Source organism: Mustelus asterias, chromosome 4 (assembly GCF_964213995.1).
Source record: "Mustelus asterias chromosome 4, sMusAst1.hap1.1, whole genome shotgun sequence".
In the NCBI taxonomy this organism is placed as follows: domain Eukaryota; kingdom Metazoa; phylum Chordata; class Chondrichthyes; order Carcharhiniformes; family Triakidae; genus Mustelus; species Mustelus asterias.
The window spans coordinates 65,161,069-65,180,104 of NC_135804.1; the positions used below are offsets into that span (position 1 = coordinate 65,161,069).

Consider the following 19,036-nt stretch of genomic DNA (forward strand, 5'->3'; position numbering starts at 1 on the left):
CCACATCTCGCCTGTCCAGTTCCATCAGAAATTTATGTTTCTATGAGATCCCCCCCTCATTCTTCTAAATTCCAGTGAGTACAAGCCCAGTCGATCCAGTCTCTCTTCATACGTCAGTCCTGCCATTTGGGAATCAGTCTGGTGAATTTATCCAGAGGGCAGTTTATTAAGTGCCTTCTGGAAGTCCACATAAATAACATCTGCACACATTCCCCTTTCCACTACTTTAATCATCTCTTTGCAAATTTCAATCAAACTTTTTGATTGATTTTTGATTTATTATTGCCACATGTATTAGTACACAGTGAAAAGTATTGTTTCTTGCATGCTATACAGACAAAGCATACCATACGTAGAGAAGGAAAGGAGAGAGTGGAGAATGTAGTGTTACCGTCACAGCTAGAGTGTAGAGAAAGATCAACTTAAGGTAGGTCCATTCAAAAGTCTGACGGCAGCAAGGAAGAAGCTGTTTTTGAGTCGGTTGGGACGTGATCTGAGACTTTTGTATCTTTTTCCGGAAGGAAGAAGATAGAAGAGAGTATATCCGAGGTGTGTGGAGTCCTTGGTTATGCTGGCTGCTTTTCCAAAGCAGCGGGAAGTGTAGACAGTGTCAATGGATGGGAGGCTGGTTTGAGTGTTGGACTGCCCTGCATTCATGATCCGTTGTAGTTTCTTACGGTCTTGGACAGAGCAGGAGCCATACCAAGCTGTGATACAACCAGAAAGCATGCTTTCTATGGTGCGTCTGTAGAAGTTGGTGGGATTTGTAACAACTATGCCAAATTTCTTTAGATTTCTGAGAAAGCAGAGGCTTTGATGGGCTTTCTTAACTATAGCATCCGCATGGCTGGACCAGGATAGGTTGTTGGTGATCTGGACACCTAAAAACTTGACGCTATCGACCATTTCTACTTTGTCCCCATTGATGCAGACAGGGGCATGTTCTCCTTTACGCTTCCTGAAGTCGATGACTATCTCCTTCGTTTTGTTGACATTGAGGGAGAGATTATTGTCGTCACACCAGCTCACCCAATTCTCTCATTCTTTCCTGTACTGTGCCTTGTCATTGTTTGAGATTCGACCCACAATGGTGGTGTCATCAGCAAACTTGAAAATCGAGTGGCATGACCCACCTGTTTCAAATCCAGGCTGACTCTCTGATCAGCTAAAGATTTTCAAGGTCACTATATCCTTAATTATAGACTCCATAATTTCTCAATCACAAATTGTAGACTAATTGGTCTAAAATCCCCTGGTTTCCCTTTGTTATATTCCTTTTTTAGCAGTGTGACATTCACAATTTTTTTCAATCTGGAGGAATAGTTTCCAAATCAAGTGAATCTTCGAAAATTACACTAAACTAAAAGCAAAATACTGCTTGTGCTGGAAATCTGAAATTAAAGCAGAAACTGCAGGAAATACTCAGCCGGACTGGCAACAGTTGTGGGGAGAGAAACAGTTCATGTTTTGAGTCAAATGTGACAGAGTTTATTGAAACAAATGCAAACTTATTAGGAGCAGGAGTAGATCATTTGGTCCCTCAAATCTGCCTCATTATTCAATAAGATTAAGAACGATCTGGTTGTGTCTTCAGCTCCACTTTCCTGTTTGCACTCCCATAACTTTTGACTCTCTTATTAGTAAACAATCTATCTATCACTGCCTTAACAGTATTCACTGGCCCTGCCTTCATAACTCTCTGGGGAAAGGAGTTCTAAAGATTCATGACCTGAGATTTTTAAAAAAAATTCTCATCTCCATCTTAAATGGAAACCTCTTACTTTTAAACTGTGTACCCTAGTTCTGACCTCTCCCACAAGGGGAAAGATTCTTTCAGCATCCACCATGTCTAAGTCCCCTCAAGATCTCAATAAGATCATTTCTTGTTTTTCTAGACTCCAGTGGACACAGGCTCAGCTTTTTCTCCTATATTAACCCCCTCATCCCAGGTATCAGTTGAGTGAATTTTCTCTGAACTGCTTCTAATGCATTTATATCCTTTCTGAAATAAGGAGACTAAAATTGTGCACAGTATTCTAGATGTGGTCTCACCAATGCTCTGTACAGCGGTAGTAAAACATCCCCACTTTTATATTCCATTTCACTTGCAATGACTGACAACATTTCATTTGCCTTCCTATTCACTTGCTGCATCTGCATTTCTTGACTCATGTATCAGAGCACCCAGATCCCTCTGTACCTTAGAGTTTTGCACTTTTTTTCCATTTAAATAGTATACTGTTTTTCTATTCTTCCTGCCAAAGTGGGCAAGTACATATTTTCCCACATTACATGCCATCTGACAATTTTTTGCCCACTCACTTGTCCTATCTCTGTCCCGTTGCAGATTCCTTATGTCCACTTCACAACTTACTTTCCTACCTATCCTTATGTCATTAGACTCGAAAGTCATGAGACTCGAAATATTAACTCTCTATCTGTCTCTCCTCAGATGCTGTCAGATTTGCTGAGAATTTCCTTTACTTTATTTTTGGAAGAGTATAGTTAGGGCATCTGCATTGCTCCCACTGACTTCCTTTGTAACCCTTTTAATGGGAGCCATCTTGTCCTGGGAACTTGCTACGCTTTAATGCTATTGGTACATTCTTGTCGGCAACGCCTCCATAAAACTGAATCCACTTGCCAACCAATCAGCAGTCTGTAATGAAACAGTTTTTTAAGTTGTTGTTTCCCCCTAACATTGCTATTCTTGCGATTGTCCTAATGAGTGCAAAATGAAAAGCTTTGACAAAATGTATTTTTTCATCAATTCTCAAGTTCTGGATCACCAAATGACTACTTTCTATTACTTTCTTCATTACTGCTATCTTGCTAACATGAACATTGTTAAGTCCCTGTCCCAGATTCAGTAACAGTTTCCTTGGGATTTCCAGCATGCTAATTTCTTCCTGTAAATACGCAAAGAGGTTACTCAGCGCATTTGCCATCTCCTGATTTTCATTGATAACATTGTTAAAAGAACAGTACAGCACAAGAAACAAGCCCTTCGGCCCTCCAAACCTGTGCCGCTCATTGGTCCAACTAGACCATTCGTTTGTAGCCCTCCATTCCCAGACTGCTCATGTGACTATCCAGGTAAGTCTTAAACGATGCCAGCGTGTCTGCCTCCACCACCCTACTTGGCAGCGCATTCCAGGCCCCCACCACTCTGTGTAAAAAAAGTCCCTCTAATATCTGAGTTATACCTCTCTCCTCTCACCTTGAGCCCGTGACCCCTCGTCACCTCCGACCTGGGAAAAAGCTTCCCACTGTTCACCCTATCTATACCCTTCATAATTTTGTACACCTCTATTAGGTCTCCCCTCATTCTCCGTCTTTCCGGGGAGAACAAGCCCAGTTTACCCAATCTCTCCTCATAGCTAAGACCCTCCATACCAGGCAACATCCTGGTAACCCTTCTCTGCACTCTCTCTAAAGTCTCCACATCCTTCTGGTAGTGCGGCGACCAGAACTGGACGCAGTACTCCAAATGTGGCCTAACCAGCGTTCTATACAGCTGCAACATCAGACTCCAGCTTTTATACTCTATGCCCCGTCCTATAAAGGCAAGCATACCATATGCCGCCTTCACCACCTTCTCGACCTGTGCTGCCACCTTCAAGGATTTGTGGACTTGCACACTTGGGTCCCTCTGTGTTTCTATACTCTTGATGGCTCTGCCATTTATTGTATAACTCCCCCCTACATTAGTTCTTCCAAAATGCATCACTTCGCATTTATCTGGATTAAATTCCATCTGCCATTTCTCCGCCCAATTTTCCAGCCTATCTATATCCTGCTGTATTGTCCGACAATGTTCATCGCTATCCGCAAGTCCAGCCATCTTCGTGTCATCTGCAAACTTGCTGATAACACCAGTTACACCTCCTTCCAAATCATTTATATATATCACAAATAGCAGAGGTCCCAGTACAGAGCCCTGCGGAACACCACTGATCACAGACCTCCAGTCGGAAAAAGACCCTTCGACTGCTACCCTCTGTCTCCTGTGGCCAAGCCAGTTCTCTACCCATCTAGCCACCTCTCCTTGTATCCCATGAGCCTTCACCTTCTTAACCAACCTGCCATGAGGGACTTTGTCAAATGCCTTACTGAAATCCATATAGACGACATCCACGGCCCTTCCTTCGTCAACCGTTTTTGTCACTTCCTCAAAAAACTCCACCAAATTTGTAAGGCCCGACCTCCCTCTTACAAAACCATGCTGTCTGTCACCAATGAGATTGTTCCGTTCTAAATGCGCATACATCCTGCCTCTAAGAATCCTCTCCAACAACTTCCCTACCACGGACGTCAAGCTCACTGGCCTATAATTACTCGGGTTATCCCTGCTACCCTTCTTAAATAACGGTACCACATTCGCTATCCTCCAATCCTCAGGGACCTCACCTGTGTCCAATGGAGAGACAAAGATTTCCGTCAGAGGCCCAGCAATTACATCTCTTGTCTCCCTGAGCAGTCTAGGATAGATGCCATCAGGCCCTGGGGATTTGTCAGTTTTAATGTTACCTAAAAAACCTAACACTTCCTCCCTTGTAATGGAGATTCTCTCTAACGGGTCAACGCTATCAGTTACCAAATGTTCATGCTGCCTTTTTGTACTAACTTTTTTGTCACCCTTTACTGTTCTTTGTATCTTTCCCATTAGCAAGGATCTATGCTGTATTTGCATTTTGTCTGCTTTTTCTTTTAGTTTTATGTTATCCCTTACCTCTCTAGTTGTCCACGGCTGTCTTTTTTTTGGCAAATGGAGCTCTGGCCCTCTTAAGGGACTGGTTCTGTTCACATTAAATCTGAGCTCCTACTGATCTTCTGTCCTTTTAATCACTATGTGGAGATGCCGGCGTTGGACTGGGGTAAACACAGTAAGAAGTTTAACAACACCAGGTTAAAGTCCAACAGGTTTATTTGGTAGCAAAAGCCACACAAGCTTTCGAGGCTCTGAGCCCCTTCTTCACCTGAAGAAGGGGCTCAGAGCCTCGAAAGCTTGTGTGGCTTTTGCTACCAAATAAACCTGTTGGACTTTAACCTGGTGTTGTTAAACTTCTTACTTTTAATCACTAACAGATCTGCACTCTTCACTGTGAGAACTCTGTCTCATCAAATTGAAGTTATTCTGACCTAAATCTAGAATCTTAGTTGGTTAATGTTTCTCCCTTTCAAACTCTATTAATAATTATCATTATATCATCAAGTTTGGGTAAATGTTCACATATCTCTAGCCTGTTGACTAAATCTGTCTAAATACTAAATTTAATATAATCAGCCCCCTTATTGGTCTGAGGGCATATTATTGCAGAAAACAGTATGTAAAAGGAGCTTTACTCTGTATCTCACCCCGTGCTGTACGTGTCCTGGGAGTGTTTGATGGGGACAGTGCAAAGGGAGTGTTACTCTGTATCTAACACTGCTCTACCTGTCCTGGGAATGTGTGATGAGGACAGTATAGAGGGAGCTTTACTCTACATCTAACCCCAAGTATATCTGTTCTGGGAGTGTTTGGGACTTTGGCCCTCAGATCATGTGTTTAATGTTTAATTGAAGTGTCGGTGTATGCAGGATGTGTAAATCTGACCCTAGTGGCCTCCCTGTACCTGACCCTAGGGCCTGTGGGTATCAGAACTTGATGTTTCCTGATGGAATGTCTCTCTCCAGGAGTCTGCGGTTTCCTGACATTTGGCTCCAATGTGAATGTTGATGTCTTGCTGTCCTACCCGTCAAACGATATCGCTGTTACCATTGCCCGTGCTGCCATCATTCTTTGTGTGCTTACGTCCTACCCCATTCTTCATTTCTGCGGCAGGTAAGGCTTCTGTCTGGGTCCAAGAGAGAGAAAGAGGGCAGGAAACGAAACAAAGGGCTGTGAGCCATGCTCAGCCTTTCATTAGCCTATGGTATCAGCACCATTAATTGCAACTGAAATCAGGGCCATTCATCCCTTTGAGCTTGTACTATTTGATCATGGCTGATGGGTCTCTGCCTACCAAAAATCTCTGTCTGTGTTGAATTTTGTACAGCTTAAACAGCTGTCTTGGGGTTTGAGTCCCAGCTTTCCTTTCTAGTTAGATAAATATACGATTTAAAAGCAAATGTAGGCCATTTGATAAAACAATGTTGGTCTGATTTGTGGCATCAACATCCCTTTCCTTCCTGCCCCCAATAACCTTTGAATACTTTTAAGAGTTTGATATGTTCTTGACTACTGTGGTGAAGAGCATTCCATAGACTAACTACTCTGAGAGAAAAAGTTTCTCCTTATCTCATTCTTAAATGGAATATCCCTTATTTTTAAATTGTGTCCCCTAGTTCAAATCTCTGCTACAAGGTGAAAAATCCTCTTCCAGATTCCACCCTGTCATGTGTTATGATCTGGCAGGTGGTAAGTGCCATGCAAACCAAGTTCCAAAAGGAAACTTAGCAAGCTATCACAAGTTTGTTTTGTATTTTGCCACAAGCAAATATGTGAACTGAAATCAGGAGCCAAAAATTTCAATCATTTGCTTATTTTCCCAGCACATAAAGTGACCACTTGGACCGAGAGTGACCCTGGGTCTGTATCCCAGACAGGAGTCACCAGCTTCAGGAAGGGTGGAATGGCAGGAAGGAGAAAGACACAATTAAATAGGGCACATGCAGCCTCCCACGGCATGTAGCCCACCTCCCTCCCCCTTAGCCCCCCTGCCGCCTCCCTCCCTTTTAGCCCCCTTAGCCGCCGCCTCCCTCCCCCTTAGCCGCCGCCTCCCTCCCTTAGCCTCCCCCTCCCCCCCCCTTGGCCTCCCCCTTAGGCCCCCCCCCCCCCCCCCCCCCCCCCCCAGCCTCCCCCTAACTATTTGTTTCCTGTTTCCCCAATCCAGGACAGTGATCGAGGGCCTATGGCTTCGTTATAAGGGTGAGGATGAGGACCTGTCCCTGGAGCGGCAGCGCCGGGTTCTGCAGACTCTGTTCTGGTTCTTCCTGACCTTGGTGCTGGCACTTTTTATTCCAGACATTGGGAAAGTGATCTCTGTGATTGGAGGATTGGCTGCTTGCTTCATCCTTGTCTTCCCAGGTACAGCACTCCCTAGGGTGGTGTGGAGGGGGTGGCTGAGCGAAGGGGTCTGGGTGTTTAGGAACCACAGGCATGGGAAGGAGTTGGAGATAATGGATGTGATTGGGAAGGGGGGAGCAAACAGCAGGGTGCGATGTCCTGATGATCTGTTCCCAGTGTCTCACTTTGTGCAGACGGGTATGGAGCTGGGGGGTACAGTAGGGTAGTGATCATGTTATTGGCCTAGTTACCCAATGACTTGAGTTCAAATCCAACCACAGTGCCTGAAAAATTTAAGTCCTTTGCGATTGTGAAGCTATTAAGTTTGCATGAAAACTCACTCGTGCCCTTTAGCAAAGGAAATCCGCCATCCTTACCCTGTCTGCCCTACGTGTGATTCCAGACCCACAGGTATGTGGTTAACATTTAACTGGCTGCTGATCTGAGCAGATTACTCGGGCCAGAGCCGCAGTGTCAATGACGGGCTGGAACACTCTGTGGGTTGGTGGGGAAAGGCAGATGGGACCCATTTGAAGTTGAGCTGAGGTCCGTTTGTTCTTGGGTGACAGTGGTCCATGCCATTGCTCGAAGAAACGCAAGGGAGTTCCCCCTGGTGACCTGACCTCAACAAACTTCATTAAAACAGATTATCTGGTCATTACCTCATTGCTGGAGTTTTCCCGTGCATTGTAAAAGTGACCACACTTCAGAAGGACTTTGGGTGCAAAATATAGGTGTTTTGATATAGTTTGAGGTTATGAGAGGTGCTATAGAAGTTTTACTAAATTGGGGCCAGAGATGAGGGATATCACAGATGTAGAGAAACCTGATTATTCACTTTAGAACAGAGCAGGTGAAGTAAAGATTTGATTTCATTGTTGTAAATGATTGGTTCTGGTCAAGGCAGAAAGGTTGGTAACGAGAGCACACATTCAAGGTTATTGACAAATGAAGATGTGGAGATGAGATTTCTGAGTTGTGACTGGGAATGCACTGCCTGAAGGAACAGCAGAAACAGATTCTCGACGTACTCTCTCCTTACTATGATGTTTTCTGTGTTTAGGACTCTGTCTGATAGAAGCAAAACTCGCAGAAATCCAGCAAGTCGACTCTGTCAGGTAAACACTGAGTAAACCTCACACAATGACCAGGGGAGGAGGGGTCTCTTGTGATTGTAAACAGTGGAGGGTCTCACCAAGTCCAGATCAGCTCCATAGTCCAAAGAATCCATTTTCCCGGCTGAATTTCTATTTCCTCGTGACTGGGGTATACAAAACGATTCTGGACAAACCAATATCCACTTCATTTAAGAGAATCTGGGATTGTAGACTGAAGGGAGAGATCTTATTGGGATTGTACGCTGGGGGGGGTAAGGTTTATTAGGATTGCAGACTTGCGGGGTGGGGGGCAGTGTATTGAGGGTGTAGACTGAGAGAGAGTCTCAAGTGCCAAATAAAGTTCAGTTCCAAAGATACACAGCCCTATTTGAAGATTATTCTCCTCATATCCTTAACCTGAGGCCGTGTCTCTGAATTCTAGATTCACCAGCCACTAGGAACAGTCCCTCCGAACAAACCCTCTCCCAACCTTATCTATTTTGTTAAGATCTCTTCTCGTTCTTCTAAACTTCAGAGTTTAGAAGAGTACTGGGCATTTAAACTGAAACTCTCCTCAAAGAACAGCCCTCTCATTCCTGGAACCAATTTGGTGAACTTCGGGTGCACCTTCTCCAAGACAAATATATTCTTCCTTGGGCAAGGAGACCAAAACTGTGCACAGTATTCCTGGTGTGGTCTCACCAACTGCAGCAAAACTTCTTTATTCTTGTATACTAATCCCATACAATAAAGAGTGCTTGCTGATCTTGTGTTTCCCAATTCCCCTGAACACCATCTTTTCATAATTAATAAAAACATAAAGCTTACTTAGAATCCCTACAGTGCAGAAAGAGGCCATTCGGCCCATCGAGTCTGCACCAACCACAATCCCACCCAGGCCCTACCCCCATATCCCTACATATTTTACCCGCTAATCCCTCTAACCTACGCATCTCAGGACACTAAGGGGCAATTTTAGCATGGCCAATCAACCTAACCCGCACATCTTTGGACTGTGGGAGAAAACCGGAGCACCCGGAGGAAACCCACACAGACACGAGGAGAATGTGCAAACTCCACACAGACAGTGACCCGAGCCGGGATCGAACCCAGGTCCCTGGAGCTGTGAAGCAGCAGTGCCACTGTGCTACCGTTCCGTCGTGGAAATATTCAGCAGGTCAGGCAGCACCTGGGACAAGAGAAGCACAGTTAACGTTTTAGGTCTGGGACTATTCCTCAGTACCTGCTGAGAATTTTTGCTATTTTTTATTTTTATTTCAGATTTCCAGCATCCATGGTATTTTCACTTTTGTAGCAACAATTAATCATAAATCAGCTGTTGAAAAGTATTCTGCTTTTCTTTTCCTCCTGAAGTGATAAAGTTAACCATCGTTTAGCACTCCCAAAGCTTTCCTAAAACGGTGTGCTGAGCAAAGATTTCATAGAAACCCTACAGTGCAGAAGGAGGCCATTCGGCCCATCGAGTCTGCACCGACCACAATCCCACCCAGGCCCTACCTATCCCCACATATTTACCCGCTAATCCCTCTAACCTACGCATCCCAGGACTCTAAGGGGCAATTTTTAACCTGGCCAATCAACCTAACCCGCACATCTTTGGACTGTGGGAGGAAACCGGAGCACCCGGAGGAAACCCACGCAGACACGAGGAGAATGTGCAAACTCCACACAGACAGTGACCCGAGCCGGGAATCGAACCCGGGACCCTGGAGCTGTGAAGCAGCAGTGCTAACCACTGCTACCGTGCCGCCACGGTAACGCCGTGAATTATTATGAAATCTCACCCTCTGTTCTTGAATAGCTGTCACATTTGAAAACTTCCAATCTGCTAGGAACATTCTAAAATTGGAGAATTCTGAAAATCATAACCAGCGCATTTGCTATTTCTGTCGCTATTTACAATTTACAACCCTAGGATGTAGGCCATCAGACCCTGGGGACTTGTCAATTTTCAGTCACAATTTCTTTCATAATTTCCCATGAGAAATTTCACTGTTACCTTCTTGAGAGTAATTAGGGATGGATAATAAATGCTGACCTAGCCAGCAATGCCCACATCCTGTAAATGAATTTAAAAATTCCATGTAGTAAACGTGGGTTATAGTCCTGCCCTGTAATATTGACATTTAGACATTTGGTAGAACAGAACTTGAGTATTGCTGAAGAAAAGACACATGTTGTCAAAGCTTTTCATTTTAAACTCAGCAGGACAGAATACCAAAGTTAAAAAGGAGCATTAATTTATACTGCATGGGAATAGTGTAGATTGGTTGGCAAGAGGACTCTGGTTGATGCGTTGCCACAGAGAATGTTCCCTGTTAGACTAACTGGCCTGTAGTTCCCATTTCTCTCACCCTCTGTTCTTGAATAGCTGTCACATTTGAAAACTTCCAATCTGCTAGGAACATTCTAAAATTGGAGAATTCTGAAAATCATAACCAGCACATTTGCTATTTCTGTCGCTATTTACAATTTACAACCCTAGGATGTAGGCCATCAGACCCTGGGGACTTGTCAATTTTCAGTCACAATTTCTTTCATAATAATTACAAATAATTCCTCACCCTCCTTTTACTCTTGGTTCTCCACCATTTCTTTGTGTATTATAATGCACTTCATAATGAGCATTTTTTTGTGCCTTACAATATAATGGTAAACACACAATAACTGACATCTCTACGTTGGCGTTACTGACTAGATCAGCATTTGTTGCCCATCCCTAATTACCCTTGAGAAGGTGATGGTGAGCCGCCATCTTGAACTGCTGCCATCCCTGTGTTGTAGGTACATCCACAGTGCTGTTAGGGAAGGATGGTCATTGCCTAGTGCTACTTGCCACTTATCAAGCCTGAATGTTGTCCATGTCCTGCATGTGGGTTTGGACTGCTTGAATGTCTGAGAAGTTATTGCTCCTATACTGAAAAAAGGGATAAATCTTTGTCAAAAATTTGGGATATATTTTGAAGGTTTGATGGGCAACTCCATTCATTACTTTGTCCACTAGATCCTTTTTTATCTTGTGTTTTATTCTGGTTTTCTGGATGAGTTTCTGTTCACTAATGGGATGTCTCTCTGTGTCTCACTTTAGCTGGTGGGTCTTGGTGCTGTGCGGGATCCTCATGGTATGTATGGGAGCTTTCATCTTTGGCCAGAGCACGGTGAACTCCATCTACCAGGACCTACATAAGTGACCACATACAGGCTCCCTCCAATTCCTTATAATATTTTCCACAAGAGTCTGGTGGCTAATTGAGCCAGTCTTCAGGGAACTTCACTGTATCATTAGTACAATGTTTAGAGAGATTCTGCCTGCTCTGTGACCTGAGACGCAGCTAGAACTGTCTCTGTTATGGTGCGATCAGATTGTGCAATAATCTTGGTGCTCTGGTTTTTCCTGCAATATATGTGTTACAGTCTGGGTGATTCTGACACTTCCTTTCTCCCTATGAAAGTCTGGTTCAGTGTAACTTGGTTTGCAGCTGCCTGACCAGATACGTGACTTCAGTTTCTGTTCTTGGTCCTGGGACTCTGGTGTGGAAACTGGCTGATGAGAATTCTCTTTCTGGAATGTGGTTTATCTTTCAGTTGGCCAACTTGCCTTTCAGTCCCGCAAGGTGAGAGACGCTGCATGATTTGAGCTTTTATGATTTATGATCAGGACACTTTGAGCGTTCTCAATCGGACTGAGCAGGAATGGAAGAGTTTGGTCATATTATTTAAGTTTACGATTGAACCAAGACCTTTATCTGTGTGTCAGCTGCAGTATTGCACATTGCCTGTCTGTTACATTGATGACGTTGGTGAAAACTTTGTAAATGACTGCTCTTTATGGTAAGATTTTTAGCATAACCATTTCTGTTCAAATACTGTGGCACTAATATGCTGCAGTTGAGAAGGGACCAATCTAATTAAAACACTGAGCATATAAACAACCTCCCTGTTCCTGAGCCTGTTACTATCTCCTGCGATCACAGACCCAGGGGCACTAACACTGCCCCTGTCTATCACTATGCTGAGCTATTGTTTACTTATCTTGCTCTTTATGCAGCTTGTTGCAGTTTTGATCAGAAGCTGAGGTTCGAATTTAAAACCGGCTCTTCAGAAGGAATTTCCCTCTGGAATAATTGGGATGTCTAATCTCCAACTCACCCAGTACCCTGAGGTTTAATATTTAGTATAACTGAACATCTGTCCACATGGACCTCAACAGTTGAGGAAAGTAACTCACAACCACCTATTTGAAGACTATTCGAGACGGGCAATTAATGCTGGCTCAGCCCGTGACACCCACGTCCTGTGAACAAGTATGTTTAAAAAAATGTTCCTGGTTTCTCTCCTGGGGTGGTTTTTACTGACCCAGTGACCCGGTTGCTGCCCATGCCTCCCACAGGTGGGGAGGGAGGGCAGCATTGAAATGATTGACAGAGGGAAGAAGCTGTGATCGGGGCTGTTGAGCAGTCGCACAGGGTTGGTTTAATGGCAGAATCGGGCAACTTGCAAACCACTAATTCCAGGTTGCAGATGGCGGGTTTGGGTTAGCAGTTGTAGGCTGGTCTCTGTTTCCAGTTAAGCCTGATCTCTGTAACACACTGACTCCCAGTCAGCCAGCCTTGTCTGTAGCCACTCAATTAGGCTGGAGACAATACACACCTCTTTAACCCGTAACCTGCCCCCTCTCCACTCTCATTGTCTATACCTTTAAGACTTGATTACCTGTAAAGACTCGCATTCCAACCATTATCTTGTAAATTGAGTTTGTGTCTGTATATGACCTGTTTGAGAACACAAGTCCTCACTCACCTGATGAAGGAGCCTGAGACTCCGAAAGCTAGTGCTGCCAAATAAACCTGTTGGACTTTAACCTGGTTTTGTGAGACGTCTTACTGCTATTAAACAATCACAGCCATGGATCAAACACGCCTGAGTACCCAGTTCCTCCATAGCTGCTCCCTATCGGTTTAATCTCCAGTGTACTCCTTCCCCACCTTTTGTACTTCCTTGATTCTGACCTCTTGCCCATCCCCCATTTACTTCACCCTTTCATTGGTGGTCGTGTCTTCTGCTGTCTGGACCCTGAGTTCTGGAATTTCTTCCCCAAGCCTCCCTCTCTTCTCTTTCACATGTTCTTTGATCAGTTACCTATCCTAGTATATCCTGGTGTTCCTCAGTGTCAGAAGTTGTCTGATAAGTGCCTCCGTGAAGTGGCTTGGGATGCTTTTTTAGTTAAAGGTGCTATATAAATGCAAGTAGTTTTCCATGGGCTGGGAGGAAAGGGAGACCAGGGTTCCCGATTGTTTTCCACTGCTGGGAATTATTACTTATTGGAGACCAAGGTAGGCAAAGACTTGAGTGAGTGATGCAGCATTAGAACTGATATCCTTCAGGTGAGGCTCCACCTGCCAGTCCTGGCTGAAAGTTGCACCTCGTGTGGCAGCACTGGTGTCCTGGGTAACAATCCTTCAATCACCCATTGCATAGTAATGTGTAAATGAAGCTGCGATGCGATCTGTTGTTAATGCACTGAGAAGTTTTTATACAAAGGTATTATATGAAAGTGTGTGTTCCCCTGATGTAAATTATTCAATGGAAGATAAATTCCTTAAAATTTGGATCTAATCTCTCCAAGCGGTGATAAGACTGGGACACTTGAAGGACAAGTTTAGGTAACGTTTCCCCATCCCCCCTCAAGGCATTTCTACCAATCAACATTACAGATACATGGCCACTGACCTTCCTGATTACCTAACCTGTGCCTAGGCAGTACCCAGGCATTAAATGTCACCAAGAGCTTGGACTCTGGAAGCCTTAGTCCTTTGTGCAGTTTGTCGAATTGGGTACTGGATAGTGACCAGGAGGTGTAACACTGGCTCTCAGTGAAGAAGGGGCTCAGAGCCTCGAAAGCTTGTGTGGCTTTTGCTACCAAATAAACCTGTTGGACTTTAACCTGGTGTTGTTAAACTTCTTACTGTGTTTACCCCAGTCCAACGCCGGCATCTCCACATCATCTCAGCTCCCCACACAATACACAATGTTACCACACATTGAGGAATGAATCTGGCTACTTCGATCTGTGTGGCTCTGTGCACTGATAAACTGAACCAATGGGCTTTAATAATGCAGCGATGCTTGTTTAACAGTCACCTAGGACTTCTCTCGTATTGTTCCATCATATTTCAATAAACACTGAGTACTCAATGATCCAGACTCTGCGACATTATTCCAAATGTCTTGAGCCAGAGTTATAGATTGAAGAGAGGATCCAGATTGACTGACGTTTATTATTCATGTCCATTGTGTTCAAACTGTGCCCGGAGTTTGGTTCATCCGTCATCCCATAATATTCACATGGGTTGCCCTGAGTCTTCCTGATAATTTTCATGCGCATGTGATTGAGGCAGGAAAGAGCTGAGGTTGTTTGGAAGGTTATTGAGACTGAGCAGGCAGGAGGCTGAGCCAAGCTGCTGTTTTGGGTGAGAGTGAATCATGTGGTCTGGCTGGGAGCAAACGTTACTGTTGTCTTCCCCCAATCTCCTGCTCCCCTGGTTATTTTTAAGTTTGAAGCAGATATTTCGAGGAATTGCTCTTTCAGTGGTAGCCGTCACCTCAAAGGCTAAACGTGTGTAATTCAGGCTTACAGTGCATTGCAGTACGAAGGAGTGTTATACTGTTGAGCGCGATACCTCAACCCCTTGCAAAGTGCTCGCAGGGGCCCTTGCACTCCTCACAAGGAGGCCTGGGGCGGGTGCCCTCAGAGACCCCGGGAAGCACTCACTCACACCCAGTCACAGTGATGCCCCTGGGAGGGTTGGGGAAGGCCCCAGATGAGCAAGTTCCCCCTCACACGAAGCTGAACTCAGCTGTTTTAGTCACCGTAAAGGGAAGAATTTAGGCTTCTTTGCTTTTCTACGAAGGTCCAACTGGCATGGACAATTTTGTGATATCTTTTCAGGATTACTGCAGCACAAAATGAGGCCCTTTGGCCCATCGTGTCTATGCCGGCCATCAAACACATATCTATTTTAATCCCATTTCCCAGCACTTGGTCCGTAGCCATGTATGCTATGTCACTTCAAGTACTCATTTAAGTGCTTCTTAAATGTTGAAGATTCCTGCATCTACTACCCTTTCTGGCGGAGTATTCCAGATTCCCAGCCCCCAGAAAAAGCTTTTCCTTCAATCTCTTCTAAATCTCATGCCTCTTACCGTAAAGCTATGCCCCCAGGTTATTGATCCCTCTACTAAGGGGGAAAGTTTCTCCTACCTACCCAGCTATGTCCCTCCTAATTTTGTACATGCCAATCAGGTCCACCCTCAGCCTTTGCTGCTCTAAGGAAAACAATCCCAGCCTAACAAGCCTCTCTTCATTGGTGAAACACTCCAGTCCAGACAACACCCTGGTGAATGTCCCCTGCACCCTCTCCAGTGCAATCACATCCTTCCTAAAGTGTGACCACCAGCTTGTGTAGTAAAGACATCAAAAATTCCTTTCCGGAGTAAGTGAAGTTGTTGAGTTTATTCAGCACTCTGACCATTGTTTACAATCACGTTTAACAATTATCTTGAAGAACTGATTAGTTTGGACATTGCAATGATTAGCAATCTTGAGATTGCAAAAAACCCATTTTGTGGAACAGGATTTTTACTTCAAAATAGCAACAAATTGAACTGAGAGCAAACTACCAGACTGGACCGAGGAGGAACTAACTCCCTGTGAGCACCGGCCCCCAAGCTGAGCGGAGGTGGAGCTCCTTATACGCATAAAACCTCAGACTAGATGGAGGGGAGATTCCCTGTGTGCATGGGACCCCAGACTGGGCTAAGAGGAGGAACTAACTACCTGTGAACACGGGACCCCAGACTAGAAAATGTCAGGGTGTCCATATTGAGCACTCCTGTCAATTTGAGCTCTTTTCTCCAGTTTCAATTTAATGGAAGACAGTTCTCTGATTATTGATAGCAACCCTTCTCTCACTGCTGTTAGTATTTGTTCTGATCCAGTCTATCTTATTCAGGAAGGTGTTGGTTTGGTTTCACTTGGCTCAGCTTGGTGTGGTTTGCTTTGGTCCCTGTGCTATGATTAAAAATTCCATTTTGTGTTGAGAGATAAAAAATTAACAATTGAGTGAGAATAAGGCACTAAGATAGCAAAGCAACGTGCTGTGAGGACAAGCTGGTGGCCCAATCAATATGCAGAGTTGGCGAGGAAGGATTCAAACATCTTCAAGGCTCGTGCTGGTGCCCACATTGGTACCATGTGTCCCGCTCCCTGAGGAAGAGAGAGAGTGAAAAGTTAGGATCAATGGACATCATCACCACCCTGGTAACTCCACACACCAATTCCATTTCCCTTTCTGAACTCAAAATAGCCCATAATAACTAGTGTCCAGGGAGGCTGGTTGCTAGGCACTGCATGAGTGATGTCATAAAGCAGTCTCTGAATATTGTGACATCATCGTTGTGACTTAACAGTGAATTTTATTGATAGCAATGTTGCCGTGCCAACCAGCTACCCCATATTCAAACAGGTAAACCTGATTACAAATGTCACTGCTGTGTGTGGATTTAAATTTTCCATCAGTTGGATCCTTTATTTGATGAGAACCACGAGTTGTTGCCTCTAAATCGATACTGTCCTTGTTATTGAGAATTCCAGGTGAAGGGCTGGAGTGCAGGATATTAGTATTCAAACTCAGTAGGAACAAAGAGCTAGTGACCAGATGATGCGGACCCGATAGGTTTCAGGAGTATAAAACTACATGAGGTCAGGAAGGCTGTTCATCGAGAAGAACACAGACCACCACCAACATCTCAGGTTGGCTTGGGAAGGACAGTAAATGGCAGCAAAGCTCCAAAATGAATTAAAAAGACTGGATGGTGGAGTGTCATAGGATCTGTGTGAGAAAAGAGAGGGGGTGGTGAGGAGTAATGAGATGGGGAGAATATCACAGATCAGGTTTTGGGGGAGGGTGATTTCAGGGGTCAGTGTGAGATGGGATGTGTGGTCGCACTGGTTGTTGAGTACTCTGAGTACAGTGGAGAAGTTGGGAATTTGGTGCAGAGGAATGAGTTGCTGCTGCTTTTTTTTTCCTTCTGAGACTCGTATTGGTTCCTGTAAAGCATGGGTTTGAAATTCTCCACTCCCCACATCGTATTTCAAGGTTAGTGCAGGATAACGGGCCTGATCTGACGCTAATTGCAGGGATTACTGCATGCTTATCTCTTTGCCCCTTCCCATCCATGACCTTGATTCATAGTTGGAACAACAATGCTTTGATGCTGCCATCCAGGAGAAAACTGGTAATGAGGACCTCATTTTCAGAGGGTTTTTTTTGTTTCCTGTGATGTATCTGAGAGTCTACGAAGGGCAGTCAATTTAGATTTCATAATTTTGTAATGAGCTGATCAGTTAGTTAACAGTCTGTCCGTGACCATTTATATATTGTGTTTGGAAAGGAGAACTATAAAACAACAGGATTGTAGATTTCGGTAACTTCAAGGTGATGAGGCAGAGACTGACCAATCTGTTAATGAATAGTTAAAGTGACAGTAAATCAGTGAGATGTGTTTGTAAAAGAATTAAATGTGATTTAGAACCCAATTAATTCCTGAGGGGAAGAGCTCTTCTTGTCAAATGAGACAACCACAAACAACTAAAAAGGTAAGAGATAACATAAGTTAAAAGAATTATGTGTAAAAAGTGGCTCAGAGCCTGGTGAGTGTGAAAGAAACATGGACCAGCAAAGGTTGTCTTGGTATATAGTAACCGTTACACTGAGGCAGGAGAGAAATAAAGATTCAAGGGCTATCAAATCAACACAAACATTTACAGCAGGAGAAATGAGTGCCTTAGAAACTGATCATAGTGACCTTGGACTTGCTGATGAATTACTTTGTCAGGATTTACAGTGAAGAAAACTGTCACCATGCAGACATTCCAAGGAATTGAATCAGAATCAGGGACCCAGTAAAACTAGGGTAAGCAATATAACAATAAAGAAGGACCTAATGGCACTCGAATGACTAATCTACAGGAATAGATGGTTTCCACCACTGGGTTTAAGTAGGTGTGAATATTGTCAAAGCGCGAGCATACCTGAAGAAAGTTCACCTGATTTGGAAACCATTCCTCTGGATTGGAAAATAGTGAATGTCACTCTGCTAATTTATAAAGATGAGAAAGGAAGACCAGCAAATTATAAACTAATTAATCTAACGTCAGTGGTTGGAAAAATGCTCAGATCTGTAATTAAGGATAGTGACTGAACACCTTCAAAGTTTTCAGCTGCTCAGGGAGAGTCAACATGGATTTGTAAAGGCTGGGTCATGCATGATGAATCTGATTGTATTTTTTGAAGAGATAACTGGAAGAGTGGACAGGGGAATGTATATGGATATTATTTATATGGACTTCCAGAAGGCACTTGATAAAGTTCCACATAAGAGACTGGTTAGCTCAAGTTGAAGCCCATAGACCTGCAAGTAAATTATTATCCTGGTTAGGAAATAGACTGAATGGAAAGAGACAGAGTTTAGATAATGTACAGGTAACAAAAGCAAAATACTGCGGATGTTGGAAATTTGAAACAAAAGCAGAAAATGCTAGAAATAGCAGATCTGGCAGCATTTGTGGAGAGATTGAATGAATGATTTTGATCAAATACCTTTCTTTAGCTATAGGTACTCTAGTTGACTGGATGTTGTGTGCTGCAAGATTCTGTGTTGAAATTTTTAAAATTATGTATTAACATCGAGATGTGGCTAATTAATTTTTTTTAAAAATGTTGTATGTTTGATTTAGAGTGCTGTTGATTGTTTTAGAATGTCGCCACTAATGTTCAAACTATGAGCAGAGTTTTCAGAGCAGGTTTAG

At 43.8% G+C, this 19,036-nt stretch overlaps 2 protein-coding genes across 9 annotated transcripts in view; one reads left to right on the plus strand and one right to left on the minus strand.

Moving 5' to 3' along the window:
• slc38a7 (solute carrier family 38 member 7) overlaps positions 1-14,107 on the plus strand; it is a 37,476-nt gene extending 23,369 nt beyond the window's left edge. For 4 of the 8 annotated variants that reach the window (XM_078211170.1, XM_078211172.1, XM_078211171.1 and 1 more), the window contains exons 8-11: positions 5,677-5,824; positions 6,876-7,069; positions 8,112-8,166; positions 11,255-14,107. In XM_078211170.1, the coding sequence (XP_078067296.1) occupies positions 5,677-5,824; positions 6,876-7,069; positions 8,112-8,166; positions 11,255-11,357 (500 nt within the window). In that variant the 3' untranslated portion in view covers positions 11,358-14,107. The remainder of the gene's footprint in view (positions 1-5,676; positions 5,825-6,875; positions 7,070-8,111; positions 8,167-11,254) is intronic. The other 4 variants (XM_078211176.1, XM_078211175.1, XM_078211177.1 and 1 more) reach the window with 2 other exon arrangements.
• Positions 14,108-16,348: 2,241 nt separating this feature from the next.
• Positions 16,349-19,036, minus strand: part of LOC144492305 (lysosomal protective protein-like) — a 40,049-nt gene continuing 37,361 nt past the window's right edge. Inside the window, exon 11 of the mRNA XM_078210294.1 lies at positions 16,349-16,432. Coding sequence (XP_078066420.1) covers positions 16,349-16,432 — 84 coding nt within the window. The remainder of the gene's footprint in view (positions 16,433-19,036) is intronic.